This window comes from Diorhabda carinulata, chromosome 4 (assembly GCF_026250575.1).
Source record: "Diorhabda carinulata isolate Delta chromosome 4, icDioCari1.1, whole genome shotgun sequence".
Lineage (NCBI taxonomy): Eukaryota > Metazoa > Arthropoda > Insecta > Coleoptera > Chrysomelidae > Diorhabda > Diorhabda carinulata.
This window is the reverse complement of record NC_079463.1, coordinates 15277157-15290099: the sequence shown is the minus strand read 5'-3', so window position 1 is coordinate 15290099 and position 12943 is coordinate 15277157. Positions and strand designations below refer to the sequence as shown.

At 32.7% G+C, this 12943-nt stretch overlaps 2 protein-coding genes across 2 annotated transcripts; one reads left to right on the top strand and one right to left on the bottom strand.

The window, feature by feature from the left end:
- Window positions 1–3704: 3704 nt before the first annotated feature.
- LOC130892451 (ribonuclease P protein subunit p20) lies at window positions 3705–10282 on the bottom strand. Its single transcript, XM_057797879.1, has 3 exons — window positions 9983–10282; window positions 4321–4486; window positions 3705–4266 (listed from the first exon to the last, which is right to left on the bottom strand). The coding sequence occupies exons 1-3, from the start codon at window positions 10133–10135 to the stop codon at window positions 4154–4156; spliced, it is 432 nt and encodes a 143-aa protein (XP_057653862.1). The 5' UTR covers window positions 10136–10282; the 3' UTR covers window positions 3705–4153.
- A 210-nt stretch (window positions 10283–10492) lies between these two features.
- LOC130892511 (ribonuclease kappa-B-like) lies at window positions 10493–11345 on the top strand. The gene is made up of 3 exons (XM_057797956.1): window positions 10493–10640; window positions 10690–10809; window positions 11001–11345. The coding sequence occupies exons 1-3, from the start codon at window positions 10572–10574 to the stop codon at window positions 11100–11102; spliced, it is 291 nt and encodes a 96-aa protein (XP_057653939.1). The 5' UTR covers window positions 10493–10571; the 3' UTR covers window positions 11103–11345.
- The last annotated feature ends 1598 nt before the right edge of the window (window positions 11346–12943 follow it).

Below are 12943 nucleotides of genomic sequence, written 5' to 3'. Positions count from 1 at the left end.
AAATAATGATAAGCTGAAAGGAAAAGACACAAAATAAAACTAAAAGAATAAATGAAAAATGGAGCAGACCAAAAGTTTTAAATACCTTAGTACAAGATGGGAAGACTATAACAATAGATTGGAGCAACTGGAAGATTTTTCACTGCAATCGAGACACAGTTCCTAAATTATAAGGCAATACCAAAACAAATAAAGATAAAAAAAGAGTTTTATTATTTTGTCAAATTTGTTATTGTAGTAGTCATAGCCACCTAAATGTATTATTTTAACTAAAAAGGAAAGATCTGACAAGCATGTAAATATAGCCGTATAACTTGTTTACAAAAATTTATAAAAATCGTACAAGCCGTTTCCGAGGCGTTTTAAACATAAAATTCATTCTGTATATAAAGATTGAGACGTGCTATACCATCGCTCAGTGACGGATTTAGGCTTGATCTCACCTTAGGCCCTGTTTATCGTACCGCTCTTAATGTTATTGATTTTAATACATAATTTTTATTTATAATTTGAAATAAATATATTTCGTCAGATATAATTCTCAATTATAACTAATAAATATCAAATACATAAGTAATTAACGTTAAACAAATAGATACAGGAGAAGGTGGTATTATCGAACCCTGCTGGTAATATGGAACCCCATAATAAAATTGAAACTTAAAGCGGCATCTAGTGTTCAGAAACAGAAGCGTGATACTCATCCACGGGCGAAGCCACACAGGAATCTACAAATCTAACGGCTTGCTTATAGTTACATAATTTGAGGTTACGCGAACAAACGAAAACGCAACTTTTTAAGTGACCGAATGAATGCATAGTTTTTGTTAGTTATAAGTGAGTTTTTCTGGTCTCTCTTTGTCCGTCACCAATATTGTGTGTTATTAGTGATATTTGGCAGTTAAATTCATAATACTTTTACAGGTCTTAGAACTAAGAATTTTTTCCACTTACTTATGTGCTGTTGCTAATATGGAACCCCATACATGGCGGAAATACGGAGCCGGGTTCCATATTACCTACCATAGTCCGATTTCGTAAAGCTAGCATGTTAATATATTTTTCAGTTTAAATCAACATGCCAATATGGCAGAGGCTGTGCGAATGGTGCGGGTAAGAAAAATGGGACTAAAAAGAGCCGTGAAACAGTTTAAATTGCCAAAAACAACTCTTCAGAGATACGTGCATGAAATCGATTTTCCGGCGGAACAAGTTGTTCGGAAGAAATTAGGACGGAAACCAATGTTTCCAGCTCACCTTGAAGAACAGTTGGTTTGCAGTAGTTGCTTGTAATGGAAAGCAATACTACGGCTTAACTCGACGTGGCGTAAAAAGTCTAACTTATCAGTTGGCTGTACGGAATGAAATTAAGCATCCATTTGGCGGAAAAGGAGAAGCGGGACGAGCTTGGTTGGATCACTTTCTGAAGCTCCATGAGCGGACGTTGGCTATTCGTGAATCCACCGGAACGTCATATGTGAGGGCAAGTGGCTTTAATCGTGAATCTGTAAACAGATTCACGGATCTAGTTCAAGACCAGATACCGGGCATGCCTCGACACCAGACAGAAAAAATTTCAAACAAAACTTGATAACTCCCTTCCACATTTCTCCGCCTCCGCAACTGAAACGAAAAATGTCAAAAAGAGGCAAGAAAGCTACGTCATCAGCAGTGATAACCAGCTCGCCATATAAATCAGATTTGCAAGCTTCAGTGGCAAAGGCTGGTAAAGCAAAGACAATTTCCAGCCTCCAATCAAGTTTAGGGCTTGGTAATGGAGGTCATAAAAAGCCACAAAGTCGGAAACATGTTATAAAGGGCTCGAGACCTAGCAGCAAGAAACCCAAGACAAATGACAGTGAATCTTCAGATTCAGTCGAGGACAGCCTTTCCATCGTGTCTTTCGATTCCTCCGCCGATGTCGACAGGTCTGTTCAAGTGTTACCTGATGCAAGAGACGATGCAGCCTACATTTTTTGCGAGGCCAAGTATTCGGAGGACAGAAGTGGTGAACTATGGATTCGATGTTAAATGAGCAAAATGTGGGCGCACGCTGAGTGCTCAGACGGGGGCGAGAGAGACTTTAATTTCACTTAAAACATGTTTTTTTATTTTCAAGTGTATATGAATTTAAGAAATATTTTCACTTAAATTAAAGAGAGAGTTTTTTATTGAGGTTCCATATTACCAACACATTTTCACCAGTAGCTAGTTTCGAGTTTTTTGTTTTTTGCAGAACGTGGGCGGTATCACAAAGTTACGTGTGGTATTGACATTTTCATTTTATATATTTATACTGGACATAATTGAGATGTGGCCCCTCAAATTTCAGGCAAACAGCGTACATAATTATGATTCTGGAACGTCATTTCAAATTGGGGTTCCATATTACCACCTTCTCCTCTAAATATGGTTTTTCTAATATTAGATTTTTCTCCTGATCAATTTGTAGCCAGAATACTAAAAAAACGTGAAGCAAAATCAACTTTTGAGTAAACAATACTACAGGGACTTCTTTAAAAGATTGAAAATTCTGACTCTTCCTTTCTTATTCATCTTTGAATCAGTTTCTCGCATTCCGCAATAATTTGAGGGCATATTTACTGGAAAGTGCGTTCTACTCTGTAAATGACTTCTATTCTAATAATATTCAATTCCGCACACTGGTTTAATTTTTGTTATGGACTTATATACTAATTATTACCTATAATTTTGTTACTCATTAAGGTTTAATTGTGTACATTTATATATCTTTATTTAGTTATTTGTTTGTTTTTTAATTTTTACAAGCTTTTGTCTACAAATTGTAACAATTTTTTGACGATAAAGAATTTTTCTCTTTCTCTCTCATCTCGGAGACTACGTGAATGTTGCAAATATTTTGTGCGTACAACTTCCTTATTTGGTGAAGAATCTTTGAGTAAATGTTAATAAATCGCCAGGATACTACTCGTCCACTAGTTTATTAGCAAGATTTTATAATTCGTCTATTTCAGATAAATTTTCGGAAAGCTTTTCATATGCACTTTTACATCCGGCCGATTGCACACTTTACTGTACCTACGATAGGGTACTAAACATTCCCCAGAAAAAGGTATTTTCATTTACCTATGACTCATCTGGCTGTCGTTTTCTATTTATTATGCGACGAGTATCATAGTGATAATAATTTTGGACTGATGTTGATGGTAATTTAACTTTTTCTTTATATTCAGAAAATTATCTGTCTCTCATGTTCTGAAGGAATAGGGCCAGGTAACTATAGACCTGCAAAACGGATGATAAATCAGTTTTAGACTCTTCTAAGTAGCTTCTTACTAGCAGCATTAAATAGATCTAAAATTAATTTCCAAACAAATACTAGAATTGCTGTTTCTAAATGCTGCAACTTTCGTCGCAAATCGTTAGCTTCAGATCGTGTAGTCTGTTTCTCATCAAGGGAGAAATATTGAGCCTATTGTTTACACTACCACTACACCAACACACAATTACAATGTCTGACGTTTCTATAACAAAGTTATCGTCTTCAGAGACTATCTCTGAAGACAGGTACAACGGTAATTAAGGGTTAAGTTAGGTTAGAAAAAAATGCTTATTGATCTTCAAATTGTAATAAAAGAAAATACCCTAAGTAGGGGTTCTCTCCTGAGGAGTATGGTATCAAGTTAAAAAAGTATTCTAAAAAATAAATTAAACAATGTTAACACATAGCAAAATATTTATTAAACAAAACTCACATTAATTTTGTTGACATGCTCTTACAGCTATTAATTGGAGAAGAATATACAAAGGGGCAAAAACTTCCGAATAATCCAATGTAGTTTGTCCTAGAAGTCTCTTACACAATAAATATTTAAACAAAAATGTCATAAGAAGGACAGTACCAGACCAACTTAATCTTATTAAAGAAAATTTCAAAGTAGTCTCTAATAACATACGTATAAATATTATAATAACAAAATATGCATTAAGTGCATCTCCCATAAATAAAGGGGTGAATATAAACCACCAAGATATATTTTCCACTTCCAAAAGAGGATCATACTTTAACACAAAAAGTATGGTGAAACTGAAAAGAGCAATCAAGTTGACCCATAATTCAAATACAGTAATTCCCAACCAGCGAATTAGTTCATCCGTAGTAAAAAACATTTCAGGATGATGTAGATTTAATAGGATGACAGTTAAATATTCTTATTCTTAAAGCTGAATTAAATCTTTTTTGTATTTCATAATCTGCCTCATCTACTGATGGCTCCAAATCATCTGAAAAAATAAATAATTCAATAAAAAAATAAAAATTTAATATTGAATTATTACCTAGTAGTTCTGTGGTGATGGTATTGGTAGATATTTTGTAAGTTGTATGTTCTTCACATAATTGTAATGCTAACAAAATTCCTCTTTGGATTGCGGCTCCCATACAGTAAATAATAATTTCAGACTCATTATTATGTATTAATTTGTTACATCTACTTAATTGTGCCTAAAAAAAATAATGTACATCAGCATACCAATACTGCTATAAAAAAATAGAAATATGGGGATTAGCAAGCAGATCACGGGAATACAAACAGAACGAAACCAAATATAGTATTCACAAACACATTATTAATATATTGAAAATACAAGGGTTATTTGAGAAGTATCCGATCTCGACCTGAATATATCATCACTTATCAATAAAGTTGGGAAATTTTGGGCAACATCAGCTCAGGGTTGCCAGCTCCGGGACACTAAATCATTAAATAAATATATATTTCCAAACGTATTTAAACAAAAGGAGTTATGACAAATGAAGAGTTTTGCAAAAGCAATGTTATATAATGTTATAGAGTACGATATTCACAAAATTTTATAAACACAGAAAATTAACAACTGGACCAAAAAAACCTTGATGACGTTCAGTTCTTTTTTCAGTATTCACCAATCACTACTTTTTCCACTAATATTTTTTTTGGCTACGTGCAGCATTTAACGAGACCTTATCTTGTTAAAAACTCCACAAAAACTCAGTGGAACTCATCTCTAAATTTAAAGTTATGAGAAGTTCGGCTCCTATCAAATCCACTTTACAGTGATTTCTGGACTTCGTCCATTTGAACTGCATGTGAGAAAATATCCTCTCGACTTAGGTGTTAGAAGAAGGGATACTCGGTACGCAGGTCAAATCTGACCCCATTTCTTCTCCTCCTTAAACGTTTCATAGTTGCAACGATTCAGTAGGGCTCTTGGTTTCAGTTTTTATTTGGTTTTTCCACTGTGGTACATATATTAACAAAAAAATGAAGATATATAGCGGTTTCAAGGGATCACGTGTTTCTAGTTGATCTTGATCCAAATCTTCTAATCCCAACAGTTGTTTCAACGCATTTGGACAATCATCTCCCAAACCAACCCAACCCACCCAACTTTCCCTGCTGAGGGCTAATTGTTAAACATTATTTCGATTTAGTAGTAAAGAATCACTTCTCCTGTTACATTTTCACTTCTTAACTCCCAAACCTAGGATAATCCGTGTCCCGGGGGCAGATAAGGCGGGACACGGGATAAACAAATGGAAATCGGGAGTGTCCCGAGAAATCCGGGACGGTTGGCAACCATGTATCAACTTCATTTACGATGAGCGTTCGTGACGGCCAAAAGCTGCGACAACCAGCGATATCATCGAAAAAGCTCACCTAAGGATACTGGACGAGCTTCAGATTAAAGTTCGAGAGACAGTAGAGGCTATCAGCGTGAAGAATTTTGCATGTGTAAGGTATCCGCTCATTGGATGCCTCGTTTGCTCACTTAAGGCAGGTTTTCCTAGGCGGCGTATCTATAACGCAGCGCGAACCGAATAGGAAATTTTATATCGGCGTGACCGTATTTTTTAACACACTGCGTTTTCCTGGAAAACGTATTATTTAATTAGTTTTGAATGAAGATGGGTCGTGTTTTGCCAAACTATAGTCACTTTTATAATCAATATGATACATATTCCACACATAACCAAAAAAACTAACATGTTCGATCAATTCTTCATCTTCTTCGGAAGAAAACAGTATTTTTAAGCACGCTTTTATTAGTTTCACTTGTACGAGGATGTATTGATATCTATAGTTAGCCTAGAACAGTTCCAGGTATAAACAAAATATTGCGTTACCATAGCAACGAACAATAACTTATTAGAAGTGTCAGTGTAAAGTTTGACGTCAAAAAAGTAAACCAGAGTTACGCAATAAATAAAAAAAGGCCACCGAAATTGTGAAAATCGAAAAATTGCTGCAAAATGGATACTGAAATATTTGAATGATGACTAAAAGCGTGCATCGCGTTCGATCTGTGCTCGATTTGAAAACGATGTAGACTTCTTTAACCGAATTGTTACTATGGATGAGACTTGGGTACATTTCTACGATCCAGAAACAAAGCAACAATCGATGGAATGGCGACACTCTGGTTCTCCAAGAAGTTTCGTGTTCAAAAGTTCTTGCTTCAGTTTTTTGGGATTGCCATGGAGTAATCATGATTGATTTTTTGGATAAGGGTAGAATAATAACTGGAGATTACTATTCGACAATACTGACCACTCTATAGGAAAAAATTAAAGAGAAGACCTATCCAAAGGTGTTTTGTTTTGGCAGGACAACGCCACTGCACAAAGATCTCATGTTGTCATGCAAAAAATTCATGATTTAGGGTTTGAATTACTAGAACACCCCCCTTATTCACCAGATTTGGCCGACTATCATCTCTTTCCTCAACTGAAAAAAGTTTAAAAGGTCGTAAATTTTCTACCAACGAGGAGGTAATAAAAGCTGTGGAGGTCTGGTTTACAGAGCAAGAAGAAACATTTTTTTTAAAGGTCTAGAGACGTTGCAGGTTCGCTGTAATAAATGTATCCAATTAAGAGGAGAGTATGTTGAGTAATAAAATATTTTGACATTGAAATTTCGTTTGATTCTACAGTAGGCAAAGAATTTTTCAATTTATCTTCATATATGGATTTCTTTATTTTGTTTGCACCTCTCTTTTAGCTAGCTTATTACTTTTAGTATATCCCATCACTTTATTGCGTTTGTTGTAGTTTTTTTAAATTATTACTGCAAATTTTCTCTTTACATTGAAACAAATTTTAAAACTGTCTACAGTCTGTTGGAGATTTATTATACTATCTGCATTAGTATTACTTTAGAATTTAACACCTTAAATTTTATTATGTTCGAAAAAAATTTTACATCCGCGTATCCTCTGTTGGAGATTTACAATACTAATGACTAATTTTTTGTATTTACAAAATTAGGAACATTCAGATGTAGCATTGATTTAGTTATTAAATAAGGGCGTGGGATCTTTTAGATAACCTTGAAGAGCCAGAACTGAAAGGAGATACATATTTACCTAAGACAACTACATGGGATCTATTACTTATGTAAGATTTGAAGTATCGAATTAGACTGCTATGTGTACTGACTGCACCAAGTTCATACAACAAAATTGAATGATCAATTTTATCAAATGCACTACTGAAGTCATTATAAATAACATCTTCTATAATTATAAAGAGGTTTAGTTAAAAAAGAACGGTTTTTTTTGTAAAGCTGTGATGCTCTGGAAACACTACTTAAAAATAGCAACAATAAAAGATTTAGAGCCAACCAAAAAATACTATCAACACAAGATCAAAAATATGAGATACAATAAAGAATACAAGTAACAATATGTAAGTAACATACGAAGGCAAACTGATAATATAAAATATGTAGAAAAACTACAAAATAATATGGTAAAAACTGTAGAACAAGTATTAAGAAAGAAAACATGGAAGAACACAAACAAAGACTGTTATGATGAAGAGTATGAAGAAGCCCGAAAACAAAAAAAAAACATGGCAAGAATGAGATGGATTAATAAAACAGAAGAACAATACAGAAGGAATTATAAGAGACAAAGAAACATAGCAAATGTAATACATAAAAGAGAAAAGAACGAATGAGTAAATAAGAAATTAGGAGAGACCAAGAGGGAGGTAAAACAAAAACGTATAATACAAATTGATTCTAAAATATTTGGGAAAGACTACCATGAAAATAAACTATACGGAAATGGAAAAAACATAATACAGAAAAATGCAGAAATAACAGAAGAAGAAGAGGAAAAAGCAGAATGCCCAAAGGAAACTAAGGTAGAAGAAGAAATAAAAAAACTGCGTAATGTGAAAACCACTGGATAAGGTGGAATAGGGGCTGAGTTGTTAAAATACAGAAGAGAAGAGATGACAAAACAAATTTATCAATTCATCGAGACCATCTGGTTTGATAATGACACTTGCTTCTTCACTTTTTGCTTTATCTATATTATCCATAAAACTAACTCACACTTGCCATGAATTCATAACAGTGCAAATATACAATGAGGCGCTAACACAGACGATGTAACAATATTGGCTAATAGAAGAGAAGAACTAATTAATACAATGAAGAAACCAGAAACAGAAGCAGAAAAAGTCACTCTAGAAATAAACCATGAAAAAACTAAATGTATGAAGATAGCAAGATAAGACGAAAGAGAAATGGACCATCTAAGGACACATAAATACGTATTTGAAACTGTATCTTCATTCAATTATCTAGGAGTAACAATAGGGCACATGTCTAAAGAAAGAATAATAAGAGAGAGACTACAAAAAGGATATCAAACATTTGTAAAGCAAGAATATTATTAAAAATGTATAAAACATTAATAAAGCTAGTGATTGTGTACGCCAGAAGAAGGATAACACAATGGATACCTCCGTGGCCAAGAGGCAAAGGCAGACCAAGAAATACCTGGAGAAACAAAATTGAAGAAGATACCAGAATCCTAGAAATCGTAGACTGGAAATGCAGAATGGAGAAAGCTGACAAACAAAGCCAGGACCAACAAAAAATTATAACAAAAAGAGCAAGGGAAGTAATCTGCCCAATAAACAGTTTTATAGGTGCACAAAGCACTAGCCATAATTCAAGAGAATGAATGGCATAATGATGATGATGTTGCTCCTCATTAATAATATACTTAACATTTGCTATCAAGTAATCACAAATAATTGACTAGAATAATTTATTTATAATATTAATTTTAAATATAGGATGATTTATCATTTTTTGCTATTAATAAGAATTTAGGACTAATTGAAATCTCATTGACAATTAATTGTCTGCATGTGAACCCTACACAAATAAATTGTTGAATCAAGGTGAAATCTTTGGTGCCCATAAATTTCGACTCAATAGTTGAATGGAAAGTTGTATGTATGAGCATTAATTTACAATTGAGTTGTTTCTATGACTCTACAACTTTCTATCTTGATGGTAATCCTTTGGTGGTATCAACTAGAGAACTATGGAAAAGGCATTGGAAAAGAATGTAGATAGGTGTAAAACCAGTTATTGGGACAACCTACAGGAGCTAAGATAAGCAAAGACTCTTCTGGGAAACTATAACCTGAGAAACCTAAGCTTAAGAGCAACCTACAAATATTAACAGGAGTCCTATCGGGCACTGTTATCTCAATGGACATATTAAGACACTAAACTTACCAGATTATGCAGTGTGCAGATTCTGTTGCACAGAGCACGAAACAGGTGAGCTGTAAACACTGGGTTTACTAGTATGGAAGCAAGAAAGAGGGACACAATAGATCTTCCATATTGATGGTTAAAATGAATTTATGATTGAGTGTACCACTGGGAGAGTTACATAGATCAAAATCTCCATTTCTTGGTGATAACGTTTTACAATTAGCGTTTTGATGGATAATTAGATATATGGAAGAATATCTCTTGTAATAGTACTTTTAGTGAAGGAGAAAAATTTTTCTAATAAGTGACAAAAATGGTGATCTCTAAACAAAATTTTGTGAAGATCTAGTCTTAAAATTCCTTTAACAGCAGTTTGAAAGTAAGCATTGTCTTAAGCTCTTGTTAATTGTAAACGTATTTTATTTATAACTTACCTTAATATTTGTTTTGGTAGATATATACAATATATTATCACCTTTTTCAGGTTTTCTTGGTTGTCTAGGCAAACGTATGTGTTTTTCTAGTGAATTTGTAGGCCGTTTTTTATTTATGCGGTTTGATTGATTATCGGATCTATTTTCAGCCATTAAAAACGTTTATTTTCAAATTTTAAACAGGAACATGTTTTTCACAATTCTATAGTGTGATTATAGAAACTGAATTAAAAGGTTTATCTGTAATAATTCTTATGAAGATAAAGCGATTTTCTGTAATGGTACAGAATAATCAATATTACCAACTTTTCAAAACAAATTGGTCTTCTAACCAATCTCACTATTATTACAAGATTTAGTAGATAATTCAATTTTATCATAAAATATTGCCTAATTAATTAAGTCAAAGTGAAGAAATATTCTGTATTTTTGTAAATCAATATGAACAATTTTGAAGTAATTGTTGTTAGTTCATTCGAAATATCCTTTTTTTCAATTGTCAATGTCAAAGTAGATGTGACATAAATTATAAACCTTATAGTTTATCACATGACATTTAAGGTGTAATAGATTACTACTAATTGTAATAATGCCTTGCTGTGGCCCAAAATTATCCCTTTGCGGAATTATTTTAAGTACATGGGGTGTTATCCAGCTGGTAAGTAAATATTTGAATCAAAAAGAAATCTTTTTCAAATTTTTTTTAGGGGTTGATGGGCGTTTTCTATATAACAGGGTCTGTGGCTTTAGCAGAAGATATTCCAGCAGTCGAATTTAGCGGTAATTTAACAGAGTTTTACAATGAGGTCGATAATGGTTTTAAACAAGTAAGCAGCTCTTTAATTAATTGCTATTTTATCAAATTATCCCAACATTTTTAACTTTTGTTGAATTACATCAAATCAGAAATTGGGGCGGAAAACACGGCAACAGATGTAAAAAGTTCATGAGAAAAGATGAAATTTAGTTGATATTGCAATTATAAGGGCATATTTACTTACTAGACTTTATTTTTTAGAACGCTTATAATTGCTGGATAGCTGCCTTACTATACTTAATCCTCCTAATCATCTCAGCTCAACAGTTCTGGGCTAACAGCAGATCTTCACTAAATGTCTGAATAAGTGAAATAATACTATTTAATGTTTGTACATATTTGTTTACATTCCTTCTTTTTCAGTTGTAAAGATTGTTAAGATCAACTTATGTATAGTTTTAGCCCAAATTGTAGAATTATACTTATAGAATGTGTTTCTTTTATTAACAGAATTCATAAAAATGTGCATCTGTAATGCAGAACACTATTCAACCTCTTTATTGTATTTAAAAATTGTATAAAATCAAATTAAATAATTTTACTGTTTATAGTTCTCAAGTTATTTAAAATATGTCCTAATTTATTTGAGAGAAATCATTAAAATAGTTATTACACATTTTTAAATAAAAAATAATTGCAGAGGATTGTTAAATGGATTCATTATAGAATGCAGAGTCTTGAAGCAGTGCCAGTTCATTGTAATAAATTTTAGGTGTTGTGCAATGTTTCCAAAAACTTTTTGTCTTTGTCAGAGTTTCATTGATTTTATTGGCTGAAATATTGTTGGAACAGCTATGAATATGAATCAAGACCCACTTCTTAACGTCTTTGCAGAGATCTTTACCACTTGTTGTCTATAAAGAAAATTTGCAATGTTTCATTGTTTTCAAATTTGTTCTGAACAAAAACAGATTTAATACTTCTAGTAACTTAATCATGTCGAGACAGAACCATTGTTTTGATAGTACGATCTATTTCTTATAAATTAAGTCTATCTTATGTTCTTTTAAATTCGAAAATTTTGTAATCACCCTGAGTGTTTGTATTGCTGACTCGAATAGTTTATAGGTGGAAGAAAATAGATTTTGAAAAAGGTTAGGTGAGATAATGAGATAATTTATATACAGCAAATAAGATTTATACACTGAGATTGAGATTGTTTACTTAGGATATAATTTTTTTTCAATGGATAGCATGATAGAGCTGTTAATTTTTGTTAAATAATGTTTGGTCTTAGAATTTTTAAGAAACTTTCTGATATAATTTAGAATTGAAAAGCATCGTTCTGCCTCCTATGTGATGGCAGTTGTCACCACAACTTTTATAGTCTATTTTTATTATCGATTATACAAGACAAGAGTCACGCTCATCGGATAACAATAACAAGCCGACACGACCCGACGCTAGCAGTTATCAGTGTATTAATATACAAGGTTGTTGAAATAAATACATGTTAATTTACTGGTGTGATTCAAAGCTTTGTGTGCCTTAGAAGACCAAAGGTAAACATTATAAATTGTTTATTTTAGGGTCACTAACAAAAAGTTCAATAAAAAAGTAATAATGTATGAGATTTATTGTTATAAAAATTAACAATAAGAATGTTGCAAATACCAAATGGATTCTAATTTCCGAATTATCAAACACATCATTCATATCTTCATTAAATTTGCAAGTATTGTTCCTAAGATTGCTTACAACAATGAAATACGGGTTACCTAAACATATGAATTCAATATTGTATTAAAAATTTCCTTAATTAATATTAACAGATTTTCAAAGATGTTGGAAAATATTTAATTTGGTGTTTCGGTCGTGTGTGGAAAGGTTTACAAGAAGAATACTTGAAGCCAGAAAAGTAAGAGTGAGAAACAAGGGAAGACCTGTTTAGACGAAATTAACAAAGCGATTGAGAACAGAGGAAAGCATACAGGCATATATTAAATACTAAACCTAGTGAACAATACATTGAAGAAAATCAACTAACATGGTTCAGAAAAGTGAAAATAATGGTGGAATTGAAAGAAGAATACCAGAAGTTAGAAAAGTAAGAGCGAGAAACAGAGGGTAAAAAACTACATGAGGTACTATTTTACAAAATACCAAAAGAGAAGAATTTTGGAAGACTCCGTAAAAAAAGAAAC